Source organism: Triticum dicoccoides, chromosome 4A (assembly GCF_002162155.2).
Source record: "Triticum dicoccoides isolate Atlit2015 ecotype Zavitan chromosome 4A, WEW_v2.0, whole genome shotgun sequence".
Taxonomy (NCBI): domain Eukaryota; kingdom Viridiplantae; phylum Streptophyta; class Magnoliopsida; order Poales; family Poaceae; genus Triticum; species Triticum dicoccoides.
In genome coordinates this window covers 652,519,652-652,536,902 of record NC_041386.1, presented here as the reverse complement: position 1 = coordinate 652,536,902, position 17,251 = coordinate 652,519,652, and the positions used below count along the sequence as shown (strand labels likewise).

General features: G+C 48.4%; 1 protein-coding gene across 1 annotated transcript; it reads left to right on the top strand.

The window, feature by feature from the left end:
- The first annotated feature begins 11,064 nt into the window (after positions 1-11,064).
- On the top strand, positions 11,065-14,123 carry LOC119287727 (nucleotide pyrophosphatase/phosphodiesterase-like). The gene is made up of 6 exons (XM_037567322.1): positions 11,065-11,322; positions 11,771-11,862; positions 11,929-11,995; positions 12,105-12,224; positions 12,343-13,127; positions 13,234-14,123. Exons 1-6 carry the CDS (start codon positions 11,140-11,142, stop codon positions 13,847-13,849), a joined length of 1,863 nt encoding a protein of 620 aa, XP_037423219.1. The 5' UTR covers positions 11,065-11,139; the 3' UTR covers positions 13,850-14,123.
- Positions 14,124-17,251: the final 3,128 nt, after the last annotated feature.

The window sequence follows — 17,251 nt, the reverse complement described above, 5'->3', positions numbered from 1 at the left end:
GAGCTTCTTCATGCGCTTGACACCAATGTGACCAAGGCGGCAGTGCCACAAGTATGTGGGACTATCGTTATCAACTTTAAATCTTTTGGCATCTACACTATGAACATGTGTAATATTACGCTCGAGATTCATTAAGAATAAACCATTGACCATCGGAGCATGACCATAAAACATATCTCTCATATAAATCGAACAACCATTATTCTCAGACTTAAATGAGTAGCCATCTCGTATTAAACGAGATCCAGATACAATGTTCATGCTCAAACTTGGCACTAAATAACAATTATTAAGGTTCAAAACTAATCCCGTAGGTAAATGTAGAGGCAGCGTGCCGACGGCGATCACATCGACTCTGGAACCATTCCCGACGCGCATCGTCACCTCGTCCTTCGCCAGTCTCCGTTTATTCCGCAGCTCCTTTGGTGTTGCCGGCCTTCTTATCCGCTAAGTATTTGGGGCAGTTCCGCTTCCAGTGACCCTTCCCCTTGCAATAAAAGCACTCAGTCTCAGGCTTGGGTCCATTCTTTGACTTCTTCCCGGTAACTGGCTTACCAGGCGCGGCAACATCTTTGCCGTCCTTCTTGAAGTTCTTCTTACCCTTGCCCTTCTTGAACTTAGTGGTCTTATTGACCATCAACACTTGATGTTCTTTCTTGATTTCAGCCTCTGCTGACTTCAGCATCGAGAACACTTCAGGAATGGTCTTTTCCATTCCCTGCATGTTGTAGTTCATCACAAAGCTCTTGTAGCTTGGTGGGAGCGACTGGAGGATTCTGTCAATGACCGCCTCATCTGGGAGGTTAATGTTCAGCTGGGTCATACGGTTGTGCAACCCAGACATCTTCAGGATGTGCTCACTGACAGAACTGTTCTCCTCCATCTTACAACTGTAAAACTTGTCGGAGACATCATATCTCTCGACCCGGGCATGAGCTTGAAAAACTAGTTTCAGCTCTTCGAACATCTCATATGCTCCGTGATGCTCAAAAGCTTTTGGAGCCCCGGTTCTAAGCTGTAAAGCATGCCGCACTGAACGAGGGAGTAATCATCAGCGCGAGTTTGCCAAGCATTCATAATGTCTTGGTTCTCTGGGACGGGAGCGTCACCTAGCGGTCCTTCTAGGACATATTGTTTCCTGGCAGCTATGAGGATGATCCTCAGGTTCCGGACCCAGTCCGTATAGTTGCTGCCATCATCTTTCAGCTTGGTTTTCTCTAGGAACGTGTTGAAGTTCATGTTGACATTAGCGTTGGCCATTGATCTACAAGACATATTTGCAAAGGTTTTAGACTAAGTTCATGATAATAAAGTTCTAATCAAATTATGAACTCCCACTTAGATTAGACATCCCTTTAGTCATCTAAGTGTTACACGATCCGAGTCGACTAGTCCGTGTCCGATCATCACGTGAGACGGACTAGTCATCGTCGGTGAACATTCTCATGTTGATCGTATCTTCCATACGACTCGTGTTCGACCTTTCGGTCTCCGTGTTCCGAGGCCATGTCTGCACATGCTAGGCTCGTCAAGTTAACCCTAAGTGTTTTCGCTGTGTAAAACTGTCTTACACCCGTTGTATGTGAACGTAAGAATCCATCACACCCGATCATCACGTGGTGCTTAGAAACGACGAACTGTAGCAACAGTGCACAGTTAGGGGAGAACACTTCTTGAAATTTTATAAGGGATCATCTTATTTACTACCGTCGTCCTAAGTAAACAAGATGCATAATACATAATAAACATCACATGCAATTATATAGTTGTGACATGATATGGCCAATATCATATAGCTCCATTGATCTTCATCTTCGGGGCTCCATGATCATCTTGTCACCGGCTTGACACCATGATCTCCATCATCATGATCTCCATCATCGTGTCTTCATGAAGTTGTCACACCAACGACTACTTCTACTTCTATGACTAACGTTTAGCAATAAAGTAAAGTAGTTTACATGGCGTTATTCAATGACACGCAGGTCATACAAAAAATAATGACAACTCCTATGGCTCCTGCCGGTTGTCATACTCATCGACATGCAAGTCGTGAATCCTATTACAAATAACATGATCTCATACATCACAATTCATCATTCATCACAACTTCTGGCCATATCACATCACATGATCAATCGCTGCAAAAACAAGTTAGACGTCCTCTAATTGTTGTTGCATCTTTTACGTGGCTGCAATTGGGTTCTAGCAAGAACATTTTCTTACCTACGAATCACCACAACGTGATTTTGTCAACTTCTATTTACCCTTCATAAGGGCCCTGTTCATCGATTCCGCTCCAACTAAGGTGGGAGAGACAGACACCCGCCAGCCACCTTATGCAACTTGTGCATGTCAGTCGGTGGAACCGGTCTCACGTAAGAGTACGTGTAAGGTTGGTCCGGGCCGCTTCATCCCACAATACCGTTGAGCAAGAAAAGACTAGTAGAGGCAAGTAAGATGACAAAATCCACGCCCACAACAAAGTTGTGTTCTACTCGTGCAAAGAGAACTACGCAAAGACCTAGCTCATGATGCCACTGTTGGGGAACGTTGCAGAAAATTAAAATTTTTCCTACGGTTTCACCAAGATCCATCTATGAGTTCATCTAAGCAACGAGTCTAGGGAGAGAGTTTGCATCTACATACCACTTGTAGATCGTGTGCGGAAGCTTGCAAGGTGATGATGTAGTCGTACTCGACGTGATCCAAATCACCGATGACCAGCGCCAAACGGACGGCACCTCCGCGTTCAACACACGTACGGAACAGCCACGTCTCCTCCTTCTTGATCCAGCAAGGAAGGGAGGAGAGGTTGAGGGAGATGGCACCAGCAGCAGCACGACGGCGTGGTGTTGATGGAGCTGCAGTACTCCGGCAGAGCTTCGCTAAGCACTATGGAGGTGGAGGAGGTGTTGGGGAGGGAGAAGGAGGCAACCAAAGGCCAGGGCGTTCAGGTATGAAGTCCCTCCTCTCCCCCACTATATATAGGGGTGCCAAGGGGGGGTGGCCGGCCCTAGGAGATCCAATCTCCTAGGGGGTGCGGCGGCCAAGGGGGGTTTTCCCTCCCCCCAAGGCACCTAGGAGGTGACTTACCCTCCTAGGACTCTTGCCCCCTTAAACCCTAGGCGCATGGGCCTATGTGGGGCTGGTGCCCTTGGCCCATTAGGCCAAGGCGCACCCCCCTACAGCCCATGTGGCCCCCCGGGACAGGTGGACCCACCCGGTGGACCCCCGGGACCCTTCCGGTGGTCCCGGTACAATACCGATAACCCCGAAACTTGTCCCGATGCCCGAAACAGGACTTCCCATATATAAATCTTTACCTCCGGACCATTCTGGAACTCCTCGTGACGTCCGGGATCTCATCCGGGACTCCGAACAACATTCGGGTTACTGCATATACATATCCCTATAACCCTAGCGTAACTGAACCTTAAGTGTGTAGACCCTACGGGTTCGGGAGACATGCAGACATGACCGAGACTCTCTCAGTCAATAACCATCAGCGGGATCTGGATACCCATGATGGCTCCCACATGCTCCTCGATGTTGTCAACGGATGAACCACTATGTCGAGGATTCGATCAAACCCTGTATGCAATTCCCTTTGTCAATCGGTACGTTACTTGCCCGAGACTCGATCGTCGGTATCCCAATACCTTGTTCAGTCTCGTTACCGGCAAGTTACTTTACTCGTACCGTAATGCATGATCCCGTGTCCAACACCTTGGTCACATTGAGCTCAATATGATGATGCATTACCGAGTGGGCCCAGAGATACCTCTCCGTCATACGGAGTGACAAATCCCAGTCTCGATCCGTGTCAACCCAACAGCTACTTTCAGAGATACCTGTAATGCACCTTTATAGTCACCCAGTTACGTTGTGACGTTTGATACACCCAAGGCACTCTTACGGTATCCGGGAGTTACACGATCTCATGGTCGAAGGAAGAGATACTTGACACTTGCAAAGCTCTAGCAAAACGAACTACACGATCTTTTATGCTATGCTTAGGATTGGGTCTTGTCCATCACATCATTCTCCTAATGATGTGATCCCGTTATAAACGACATCCAATGTCCATAGTCAGGAAACCATGACTATCTGTTGATCACAACGAGCTGGTCAACTAGAGGCTTACCAGGGACATTGTGTGGTCTAAGTATTCACACGTGTATTACGATTTCCGGATAATACAGTTATAGCATGAATAAAAGACAATTATCATGAACAATGAAATATAATAATACTTTTATTATTGCCTCTAGGGCATATTTCCAACAGATTCCCCCTCCGGCAGAGTGCTGGCGAAGGCTCCAAGATGGGATCTCGCGGATAAAGAAGGTTGCGGCGGTGGAAATTGTGTTTCGTGGTGCTCCTGGATGTTTTCGGGGTACATAGGTATATATAGGAGGAAGAAGTACGTCGGTGGCCGCCCGAGGGGCCCACGAGACAAGGGGCGCGCCCTACATGGGGGGGCGGCCCCCTATATCATGTGGCCCTCGGGAGCTTCTTGACTTGCACTCCAAGCTCTCCGGATCATGTTCCAAAAATCACGCTCCCAAAGGTTTCATTCCGTTTGGACTCCGTTTGATATTCCTTTTCTTCGAAATACTGAAATAGGCAAAAAAACAGCAATATGGGCTGGGCCTCCGGTTAGTAGGTTAGTCCCAAAAATGATATAAATGTGTAAAATAAAGCCCATAAACATCCAAAAGGGTAATATAATAGCATGGAACAATTAAAAAATATAGATACGTTGGAGACGTATCAGGGGGCGCGGCCCCCTATCTCGTGGGACCCTCGGAAGCTTCTTGACTTGCACTCCAAGCTCTCCGGATCATGTTCGTTCCAAAAATCACACTCCCGAAGGTTTCATTCCGTTTGGACTCCGTTTGATATTCCTTTTCTTCGAAATACTGAAATAGGCAAAAAAAACAGCAATATGGGTTGGGCCTCCGGTTAGTACGTTAGTCCCAAAAATGATATAAATGTGTAAAATAAAGCCCATAAACATCCAAAAGGGGTAATATAATAGCATGGAACAATCAAAAATTATAGATACGTTGGAGACATATCAGTGGCCTCGTATGGTCCCACATAGTAGTAGCACCTTTTTGGTTTCCAGCGCTATTGCCATAGTGTCGGGGAAGCTGATCCACCAACACCTATGGGGACCGGGCCCCTTTCGGTTCGGAGGGGGGCGGAGGCCGCACAAAGAGCGGATCGAGGCAGTACACGCGAGCGATTTTACCCAGCTCCGGGCCGCACGGATGCATAAAACCCTACTGCTGCTTGTTTGTGTGTATTGAATTCTTGCTCAAGAGCGATGGACGCTGCCAGACCGAGCGTGAGAGTGTTCCTGGTGTTTCGAATGAGCCGAACCCCTTCTACGTTGTGCTTGGGCCTCCTTTTATACTTTCAAGGGGTCACCGACAGGTGGCAACGTAGACTAGAAGGGTAAAAATGGAAAAGGATGCGGTAGGTGCAGCTACCGCTACTGTGGACACAGTGCATCCTACCTAACTCTGACGGCAGGGGACAAGGTCATTGAATGCCCGTCTGAGTTGCCTAAACAGTGCAAAAAGTGACCGTTAGGAGCGCCACCGTTTGCCACGATGGCCTTCTCTTCATCTCCGCTTGCCACCGCGCACCCCTAGCTGCGCGGCCTCCTGTCACGTGTGCTTGGGAGAGTCCTAGAGCGACACGTTAGCAGGTGTGCTGGAGCGCGGGCATGAAGTGGGGGTTTCCCGCGGCAAGCTCCTTGCCGCGGTCGTCGTCTTGTCGTGTTTGGGAGCTTGTTGCTCACCGGGCCTTGCCGGGACGCAGGGCGCGTCGCGGCAAGCTTTCTTGGTATGCCTTGAGTGGCCTTCCCGGCAAGCTCCTCTTGCCGGGGTCTTGTCTCTTCCCGGCAAGATCCTCTTGTCGGGGCCTGGGTTGGCCTTCCCGGCAAGCTCCTCTTGCCGGGGCCTTGGTTGGCCTTCCCGGCAAGCTCCTCTTGCCGGGGCCTTGGTTTGAGTACTTTGTTCTTGAATGGTCTTCAAGGGAACCACGGAGGGTCTTGGCGGTCACCTGGCAAGCCTTGCCGCGGGATGCTGCGACCGCCCGTGCACAAGTTCGGGGTACTAGGGTACCCCTACTCTAGTACACCGACAGGAGCCCCCGGGCCTGGGCCAGACACGGTGCCGACCGCTGTTGGGCCAGGCCCAAAACAGTTCACGGGCACGCGCGGCCTAGGTTATGCCGAATCTAACTCCGTATCCACCGCGCCCCCCGTAACGGCACGCGTCAATCGCGGGGTCGTGGGAGAGATTGTGGGTGGTTGTTTATTTGGAAGGCCGAAATGTCCGCCCCGTGCCTCTTTATAAGCAGGGGAAATAGGGGCATTTCCCCCACCTTCTCCCTTCGCTGCTGCAATCTCAGAAATCTCCGCCGCCCTCCTCCGCTTGCAGAGTTGAAAGAGGGCAGCGCTCCTTTTGCCCTTTTCGCCTCCTTGACCTGCCTCCTGAAGAGAGGGACAGGAAAGGGATTACGGGCATATTATCTTTTTAATTTGTAAGCCTTCGGGCCTTAGCTGTATCTAAAACTTGTAATCCTCTCTTTCATGTTTTTCATCCTCTATGGACTGTACCTGAGTGGGATGTTTTTTAATGAAAAGGGGATGCTTGCCGGGTTATTTGTCTCGCGAGTTGAACCCACGCCAAGGAGCAAATCCGGGTTATTTGTTCACTATATTTAGGAAAAGAAGAGAACCAAGTTTTAGCACGATCTCTAAGCGAAAACGGAAATAGCTTCAATTTAACAATATCATTATCCACATCTTTCTTCTTTTGCATATCGCACAAATCAACGAAGTTGTTTAGATGGGTAGCGGCATCTTCACTAGGAAGGCTAGAAAATTGATCTTTCATAATAAGATTCAACAAAGTAGTATTAATTTGACAAGACTCGGCATCGGTAGTAGGAGCAATTGGAGTGCTAATAAAATCATTGTTGTTGTTATTGGAAAAGTCACACAATTTAGTATTGTCTTGAGCCATCGTGACAAGCAATCAATCCAACACACAAGCACACAAGAAGCAAGCGAAAATAGGCGAACGGAAGAGGGGCTAAGAAAAGACAAAGGTTTTCGAAAATTGTTTTAGAAGTGGGGGAGAGGAAAACGAGAGGCGAATGGCAAATAATGTAATGCAAGGGAGAAGAGTTTATGATGGGTACTTGGTATGGCTTGACTTGGCATAGATCTCCCTGGCAACGGTGCCAGAAATCCTTCTTGCTACCTCTTGAGCTTGCATTGGTTTTCCTTGAAGAGGAAAGGGTGATGCAGCAAAGTAGCGTAAGTATTCCCTCAGTTTTGAGAACCAAGGTATCAATTCAGTAGGAGACGATGCACAAGTCACCAAATACCTGCACAAACAATCAAGAACATGCAACCAATGCGATAAAGGGGTTGTCAATCCCTTCACGGTCACTCACGAAAGTGAGATCTGATATAGATAATAAAGTAAATATTTTTGGTATTTTTGTTGTATAGATTGAAAAGTAAAGATTGCAAAATAGTAAACGGGATTCAATAATATGGAATAGAGATGCAATATAATGGAAAAGAGACCCGGGGGGCATAGGTTTCACTAGTGGCTTCTCTCGAGATAGCATGTATTACGGTGGGTGACCAAATTACTACCGAGCAATTGAATGAAAAACGCATAATTATGAAGACATCTAAGGCAAGGATCATGAACATAGGCATCACGTCTGTGTCAAGTAGACCGAAATGATTTTGCATCTACTACTATTATTCCACACATCGACCGCTATCCAGCATGCATCTAGAGTATTAAGTTCATAAGAACGGAGTAACGCATTAAGCAAGATGACATGATATAGAGGGATAAACTCAAGCAATATGATATAAACCCCATCTTTTTATCCTCGATGGCAACAATACAATACGTGCCTTGCTGCCCCTATTGTCACTAGGAAAGGACACCGCAAGATTGAACCCAAAGCTAAGCACTTCTGCCATGGCAAGAAAGATCAATCTAGTAGGCCAAACTAAACCGATAATTCGAAGAGACTTGCAAAGATATCAAATCATGCATATGAGAATTCAGATAAGAACCAAATAATATTCATAGATAATCTTAATCATAAATCCACAATTCACCGGATCTCGGCAAACACACCACAAAAGAGTATTACATCAGATAGATCTCCAAGAACATCGAAGAGAACTTTGTATTGAGAATCAAAGAAAGAGAAGAAGCCATCTAGCTAATAACTATGGACCCGAATGTCTACTCACGCTGCATCGAAGAGGCAATGGTGCTGATGTAGAAGCCCTCTGTGATCGATTCCCCCTCCGGCAAATCACTGGAAAAGGCCCCAAGATAGGATCTCACGGGTACAGAAGGTTGCGACGGTGGAAAAGTGGTTTCGTGGCTCCCCCTGATGTTTTAGGGTATAAGAGTATATATAGGCGAAAGAGCTAGGTCGGTGGAGCTATGAGGGGCCCATGAGGGTGGGGGCGCGCCTACCCCCCTGGGCGCGCCCTCCTGCCTCGTGGATGCCTCGTTGCATCTCTGACTTCAACTCCAAGTCTTCTAGTTTGCTTTCGGTCCAAGAAAGATCATCGCGAAGGTTTCTTTCCTTTTGGACTCCGTTTGGTATTCCTTTTCTGCAAAACTCTAAAATAGGCAAAAAAAGAAAGAAAACAGAAATTGGCATTGGGCCTCTGGTTAATAGGTTAGTCCCAAAAATAATATAAAAGAGAATATTAAAGCCCATTGAACATCCTAAACAGATAATATAATAGCATGGAACAATAAAAAATTATAGAGACATTGGAGACGTATCATCCCCTCTCTTGTAGGCGGCATCGAGATCCTGCTCCTGCACTCCACCAACATACTCCAGGTGAAAGCCCCAAATCTTTGGATTGGGCGGTGATGGCGCTCCGACATCGTTGTTCTTCTTGAAGGTGTCGCCTTGCGATGGTGAAGGTGATAGCCGGGGCTGCGACGTAGGTGATGGGTCGTCAGTGTTCTTTAGTGATGTTCCCGCTCGGTGGTTTGCAGTGGCTGTCATGTTTCCTTCCATCAATGGTGGTGTGGTTCGGGATGCGGCTCTGCGAGGTGTGGTCGCCATGCTTGTCGTTTAGTGATGTTCCCGCTCGGCGGCTTGCAGTGGCTGTCATGCTTCCTTCCATCGATGGTGGTGTGGTTTGGGTTGCGGCTCTGCGAGGTGTGGCCGCCATGCTTGTCGTCTTCTCCTTGGCAACCGGCTTGACCTGCTCATGAGTGCTCAGGGGTGAGCAGCTCTGCCAGCCGATGGTGTAGCGCCCTCCGATCCGGGACGAGAAGACAAGGGGCCTTCTTTGGCGGTGAAGGGCGGATCAGCAGCTTTGACCTCATCGGAGTTGATGGAGCGTGTTCTTCTTCCAGCGTTGGGTTGCTTCCTCGGCCTCATCTCATCTATGGAAGGAGCTGGAGCTCGTTGAAGGCTTCGATGCTCAAGCTTGCTTCCTGCATTCAAATCTTGTTAGTTGTTCGGTAGTGTCTTGTATCTTTGACGTTTTGTTCTTTGTTTTTGTTATTTCGGTTGTATGTTGGATGTTTGCTTCGTGGTTGCTTTATATATAAAGCGCGGCGAAAGCCTTTTCTAGTAAAACCCGAGGTATGAACTTGAGCGTCGTTCCCTCCTGAAGGCATTGTTGTTGGAGAATCCTTCTCGAGGTACTCCGGTGATGTCAAGTGATTGTTGGTGCGGATATGGTTGTTGTTGTAGATTGTTGATCATTGTTTTGAACTTTTGATTGCTTCGGAGTTTTTTTTTTCATCAAGGCATAGCCTCGGTCTTGTTTAACTTTGCTAGTTGCCGGTGTTTTTTATGTGCGTGCGTTGGAGTTGGATGTGTGCATCCTAGCTAGGCAGAGAACGGATGTGTTGCTCGTTGTGTTTGTATCCCCTTGATGCTTCATTTTAAGCTAATAAAATTCACCCTTTGTCGAAAAAGATCATAGTTCGCTTGTTCCTCGTCATCTAAACCATCTGCTCTATTGTTAACATTGATATATATTTCGCTCATCAACAACATCAGTTTGAGATCCCGGCACCTCAATATTGTTTTTGATTGCTTGCTGCAGCAACTCATGCTGTCTTTTCACTTCCAGCTCCAAACTTCTTTTCTTCACCTCCAATTATTGCATCTTTTTCTCTTCCAGAGCCAGCTAGGCGTCCTACAAACTAGCAGTCTCTTCAGCTTGCCTCGACCTCGCTCAGATCTTTCAGAACTGTGGGAGACGGTTCTCATCAACATTTCTTTGATGGCATGAGAGCTAGTTGACATGCATGTTAGCTAGTGTTATTCCATGCTTTAAGGGTGCCCTTGATATTTTTGCCTTAGAGAAAGGCAACCCAATATTCTATATTTCACTCATACTCAGTTAACCATACATCCACGTTATCGAGTTTTGTACGTGTGAGTGGTGGCTTCGGGTGGCTTGATGTATGTTTTTATTACACCTTTGTTCAATATAATAAATAAAGAAAGATGGTTGTATGCATCGATTGATGCATAGGCCGGGGGTCTTAACCTCTTTTTCAAAAAAAAAAAAAAACTCAGTTAACCGTACATGATTTGTGCGTGAGCGGTCACTAGTTCCAGCAGAAGTACGCTGAACTGAGTTTGGTAGAAATCAGTTTCTCTCTACGAGAGAACATTCGGCACTCAGCAGGGTTTGTTGTGTTGCATGGGCGTTCATCGGACGACACAAACCCACACCAATACTATCTCGCTCCCACCCCAGTTGGCCAAGAATCGACAGCGTCTGCATCTCGATGTCAATCAAATAATTAACTTGCGTGGCAGGAGAGGCACGAGCGCTGTACGTGCGCGTGCTCCACGAGGCCACCATAATAACGCGTGCTCCACGAGTAGACCAATTTCCAACATATAATGATGTTGCTGTAAAAAAAAAAGACTCCCGCCCCCTGTCCTGCCGCTTGGCTACGTGTATATATAGGCCTGCCGGCCAGCCATGCATGGCGTACGCTGGACTAGATCTCACGGTCACCACCCCTGGAGCACGCGCAGTGGCAGCCTAGCTGTAGGAGTGACAGCTGAAGCAGAAGCATGGGGATGGCGCACGTCGTCGTCCTGGCGGCGGTGCTGGCCATGGCGACGACGGTGAGCGCCTCGCCGGAGGCGGGGGTCCAGCCACTGTCTAAGATCGCCATCCACAAGGCCACCGTCGAGCTGCACGGCTCCGCGTACGTGCGCGCGAGTGCGCTGCTGCTCGGCGACGGCGACCAGCAGGTTTGTAATTTTGTACTATATAAAGCTAACTGTTTAGCTCGTTTGCCGGTTGGATCTTACATCCAGGAGGGCAAGGCAAGCAAAATATTTGAGATACAAATCAACGACATGTTATATATACAGAGTCAACCTGGATAGATACTTTGTGATGGCGCTTGGGTATGAATAAAGTGTCAAATGTTCTATCTGAACAAAGATATAAAAACTAAAAAATACCTGAGCAACTCAAAAGTATGAGCAGCTGCCTCTCACAGGAAGGAGACACTACAATGGTCACTGTGAATAATGTAATCTCTTCCGGCCTCAGGATGCACACAGCCAGATACTTTGTGATGGTTCTTGGATATCTGAATAAACTGTGGAATGTTCTATCTCAACCAATATAAATAGATAATAAAAACTAAATAAAATGTAAGCAACTCAGAATTTTGAGCTGTCTGTGTGACAGGAAGGAGACACTGCAACGGTCACTGTGGAATACGGCTGGCAAAACCCCGCCACCGACGACTGGATCGCCGTCTTCTCCCCCTCCGATTTCATGTAATTATGCATATGATTATATAACGGATTTGTTATCGTGTGTCTCTGACTCGTGTACGCATGCAGCTCGGGCTCGTGCCCTAACCCACGGAGGTACCCCACCGAGCCGCTGCTCTGCACAGCGCCTATCAAGGTCCGTTGATTTGCTAACCAAGAAATTTTCTTGAGATTTCATCACGTCGCCATGATTGAGCTGAATCGATCTGTGTGTGTGTGTGTGTGTGTGTGTGGTGTGAGTGCAGTATCAGTACGCCAACTTCTCGGCGAACTACCTCTACTGGGGCAAGGGCACCATCCAGTTCCAGCTCATCAACCAGCGCTCCGACTTCTCCTTCGCTCTCTTCACCGGCGGTCTGGAAAACGTATGCAACCACAGCTAGCTAGTTCCATGGTTGTACCGTGCATGTCTCATGTGTCCCTGTCACGATCTCAAGTTCTAAGTGCTAGCTCTACGTGAACGCGGTGCTTCCAATTTTGCAGCCAAAGCTTGTGGGGTTGACGAAGCTGTCGCCGTTCAAGAACCCCAAGGCGCCGGTGTTCCCGCGGCTGGCGCAGGGCAAGACCCACGACGAGATGGCCGTGACCTGGACCAGCGGCTACGACGTCGGCGAGGCCTACCCGTTCGTGGAGTGGGGCATGGTCACCTCCGGCTCCGGCGGCGGGAACCCCGCCCGCACCCCCGCCGGCACGCTAACCTTCAACCGCGGCAGCATGTGCGGCGCGCCGGCGCGGACGATCGGGTGGAGGGACCCCGGGTTCATCCACACGGCGTTCATGAGGGGCCTGTGGCCCAACAAGGAGTACTTCTACAAGATCGGGCACGAGCTCCCCGACGGGACGGTGGTGTGGGGCAAGCCCTACACCTTCCGGGCGCCGCCGACCCCCGGGCAGAGCTCGCTGCAGCGCGTCATCGTCTTCGGCGACATGGGGAAGGCGGAGAGGGACGGGTCGAACGAGTACGCCAACTACCAGCCAGGATCGCTCAACACGACGGACGCGCTGGTTAAAGATCTGGACAACTTCGACATGGTCTTCCACATCGGCGACCTGCCCTACGCCAACGGCTACATCTCGCAGTGGGACCAGTTCACCGCGCAGGTCGCCCCCATCAGCGCCAGGAAGCCCTACATGATCGCCAGCGGCAACCACGAGCGGGACTGGCCCAACACCGGCGGCTTCTTCGACGTCGAGGACTCCGGCGGCGAGTGCGGCGTGCTGGCCGAGACCATGTACTACTACCCGGCCGAAAACAGAGCAAACTTCTGGTACAAAAACCAAATCATATACTTCCTGCAAAGCTCATACTAGGAAACTACTGGTGCTGGGTTTCAAACGAACTGAATGACGAAATGGCTTGTGAACAATCTCAAGGTACAAGGTGGACTACGGGATGTTCCGGTTCTGCGTGGCGGACTCAGAGCACGACTGGCGGGAGGGGACGCCGCAGTACAAGTTCATCGAGGAGTGCCTCTCCACGGTGGACCGAAAGCACCAGCCGTGGCTCATCTTCGCAGCGCACCGGGTGCTGGGATACTCCTCCAACAAGTGGTACGCCGAGCAGGGCTCCTTCGAGGAGCCCGAGGGGCGGGAGAGCCTGCAGAAGCTGTGGCAGCGGTACCGCGTCGACCTGGCCTTCTTCGGCCACGTCCACAACTACGAGCGCACCTGCCCGCTCTACCAGAACCAGTGCGTGAGCAACGAGCGGAGCCGCTACTCGGGCACCATGAACGGGACCATCTTCGTGGTGGCGGGCGGCGGCGGCAGCCACCTCAACGGCTACACCAGCGCCATCCCCAAGTGGAGCGTGTTCAGGGACCGGGACTATGGCTTCACCAAGCTCACGGCCTTCAACCACTCGTCGCTTCTCTTCGAGTACAAGAGGAGCAGCGACGGCAAGGTCTACGACAACTTGACCATCCACAGGGACTACCGTGACGTGCTCGGCTGCGTGCACGACAGTTGCTTCCCCACCACACTCGCTACCTGATGGCTCGGTCCAGCAATCATGGAGCCAACCAGCGGCTAATAAAGAGAGTTGATCCTGCATTTTCTTAAGAATGGTTTCTGAGACTTGTGTTTCCATGATGTGCGCATATTGTGCTCTGTGTTATTCGTAGTCTGTTGCACTAGAGTGTGGAGGTTTTCTTTTGTTATTGTTGTTGTTGCTGTTGAACTGCACTGTGAGACGCATGTGTTCCCGGTGATTATATGATGTTTTAATAAAAAGCTGGGCTAGCATGAGCGCAGCGTTTTGGTGCTCTGACTTTATGTGGAGACTTTTTTGAAACATTCAAAAATCAAATTTCAAAAAATCTGATTTTTTCCAAAAAAAAGAAAAAAAAACGTGCTCCGTGTAACTCGGCCTCCAAAAGGCATTTCAGACGCTGGCATAGTCTATTCTCATGGGCCTCTGCTAAATCTCCTGGCAGTGGGCATTATCTCTGTGATTAGCGTGTGCGTGCATTAGCGCTGCAGCCTTACCGTCCTATTCCTTTGCAGCCTGCTTCTGGTCTTCCATCTAAAGATCTGATTCATAGAGCGACCCAGGTCGCTTCACCCACCAATTCTTCATGCTACGGCCAACGAACTAGCCGAGGTTAACACATCACATCATTTATTAATCTCTCTTAATTTGTTTACCGGGAATCTCTCTCAATTCTAATCTTGTATTATATTGAACCTCTACAACCAATTTAAGTTATCTTGTTGTGTGATTTGTGATGGGTAGATGCGCTAGGATAAGGCACCTGCAATAGTTTGAAAGCTTGGTCGAGCATCCGTAAACAATTATGGTTCTCGAATATGCCCGCCAATGATGACTAGCCGATCTATTTGGACCTAGTGGCTAAGGGGATCAGGAGGGGCGGGTTTGGTTCTCTAGTATGTATTCCAGCAACGTTTACCATTTTTTGCTAAGTAAACAATAAAATTTCCTATACAATCAGTGATGATTTCTCATTCAAACCTATATAAATCCAATTTAAAAGCCAATCATGTGATAATACATGATTATTCTTGTTCGTATATCTTAAATTTCCATATGACAATGTTTATTAGCATGTCATTTCATGTTGTATTTTATAGTAGTTTGATTATCAACTTAGTATTTTTTGGCGCACATGTGGAATTATTGACCAATATTAGCTATCGCTACACCCGCTCTAGCTGCCAAAACAAAATTTATGTGTCCAAGCTAAGTTTCATGCGAGTGACACTTGAGTATAAACTATTGGGTAGTATGTGAGGCATAATATTTGCTGATTTCGTCGTCGTCTGGCCCCCCCTATGCCTAAATCCTGGCTCTGCCCCTGATTGGAGGAGCAGACTCAGGGCACGTTTGGTAGTCTGCATCATTTTTTGCCTCCTTGCATATATACCTCACATGAAGCAGGCTAAAAACCAAGTTGTACATGGTTTGGTTGTCTACATGATAGCATCAATTCGCCCTCGCGCCTCTCTTCCATAAAGCCACCAACCGCACCAAACCCTAGCCCCCAGCCTTCCCTTGTTTCCGTCACCTCCAGGTAAGGCCTTCCCTTCCTCTTTCTTCCACCCCAAGCAACACCAGAAGACCGTCGTTGCCATGGCCACCGCTCCAGTATGGTCGGCGACCTCCAAAGCCCTCGTCTCCATGTCTGATAACCCCACATGTACGCCTACTTCCTCAATGTCGACTCCAGCAAGCAAAGAAGCCCCCCAGATGCTAAATTAAACCCCTACTTACCCTATGGCCGTCGTTGACTTCTTCCCAAATTACGACCATTCCTTCCTCTACCCAACCAACCGAACACCATTTGTGTCACGTTTATACATAACCTGAAAGTATTCATCATCTATTCTTTCGTTGCTCGGCAGCCAAATATGAATGGAACATTTGTCTGTATATGTGTGGGCGCCAGAGACAGACCTGGTTGGTTTTCCCAATATTTTTGTGGATTCCTACTATTTTTCCTAGGAGCAGAAATTTACAAATTGTGGGGTTGCCTGTGATTTGCTGGGCGATTTGGAAGTTGCGCAATAAAGCACATTTTGAGAAAAGCTTGTTAATAAGATCTCCTGTTGAGCCCATTTGATTTGCATGCTCATTTATGCGTTATTGGGCAGGTTTGCAAAACGAAGAAGATCATGTAATGCTTGAGCAAAGGGCGGCTGTGCTGCAACATCAAGCACTGGCGATGCATGCAATGGGCAAGGGGGTGCAGGGAGCAAGCACTGTGGCTGGAGGCTACGGGGTTTGGAGAAGATGAAGATGACAACATGAACGCTGAAACAACGATGGATAAAGATTGAGGAGACTATCAAAGAAGAAATTTGAAAAGGATGTTGGGGTGGTTGAACGATAACTTCCTGGTGTCGTCTTCCTGATGTGGTCTAGGGTGTGTGTCTGTCATCGCATGTAGTTTAGTTTGCTATTAGCGGTTATATGCAATAGCGGTCTGCGAGACTTTTTTGTTAGGGCTTTTTGATTTGCAGCTGGATGTTTTCTTAATGTTATGTTCCGTTATCCCTTTGATAGTGGAATTCGATCATTTCTGGGATCGTATGAAAAGATCATAGTTCACTTGTTCCTCGTCATGTAAACCACCCTCTCTATTGTTAGAGCATCTCCAACAGAAGCACAAAAATTTCGCGCCCAAAAATAGTTTTACCGCGCCACTGTAGCACTTTTAGTGCGCCGGACCCAACATTGCTTTAGCATATGCCCCAAAACGCGCGCCTAAAAGAACACGCAGTGTAAATTGTGAAGCGCGAGCAATTCGGCGCCTCAAATTTGCAGTACGTGATAGTGTTTTTCAGCGCGCGCCCAATCCTTTTTTACGCGCGCACTGTTTTACAGCTTCTGCTGGAGCTGTCCGGCGCCAAAAAATCTGAATTTTAGCGCGCGGGCCGGTTTTTGGGCGCCTATTGGAGACGCTCTTAACATTGGTATTTTGCTCATCAACAACGTCAGTTATTGAGATCCCAGCGCTTCAGTGTTGTTTTTATTGCTTGCTGCATTTTCACTTCCAGCTCCAAACTTTCTTCACCTCCAATTCTTGCATCCTTTTCTCTTTGCCTCATGCATGTCAGCTGTGTCATTCCCTTCTTTAAGGGTGTCTTTCCATATTGCCTTAAATTGACATGCATGAGCTATTTTTCAATTATACTCCATCAGTTAAACATGCATGCTTTGTACGTGAGCGATCACTAGTTCTAGCAGAAGTACGCTGAACATGTAGAAACCATCCTTTCTCAAAGAGCGATCACCGCGGCCTCTCTTCCTCCTGCGGTGCTCCCGGAGGCTGGCCTGGAGGTTGTGGAGGAGGACGTTGAGAGTGTGCGGATGGAGGTTCGCCCCTCGTCTTCGCCGCGCTCGCCTGGGATGTCTGCTACTCGCGCTTGCCGGTCC

What these genes read in the sequence shown, in the direction of transcription:
- LOC119287727 (XM_037567322.1), top strand. Translation starts at nt 11,140, where the DNA reads ATGGGGATGGCGCACGTCGTCGTCCTGGCGGCGGTGCTGGCCATGGCG. An exon ending in TCGGCGACGGCGACCAGCAG is followed by an intron (nt 11,323 to 11,770) that starts GTTTGTAATTTT and finishes TCTGTGTGACAG; the next exon opens with GAAGGAGACACTGCAACGGT. An exon ending in TCTGCACAGCGCCTATCAAG is followed by an intron (nt 11,996 to 12,104) that starts GTCCGTTGATTT and finishes GTGTGAGTGCAG; the next exon opens with TATCAGTACGCCAACTTCTC.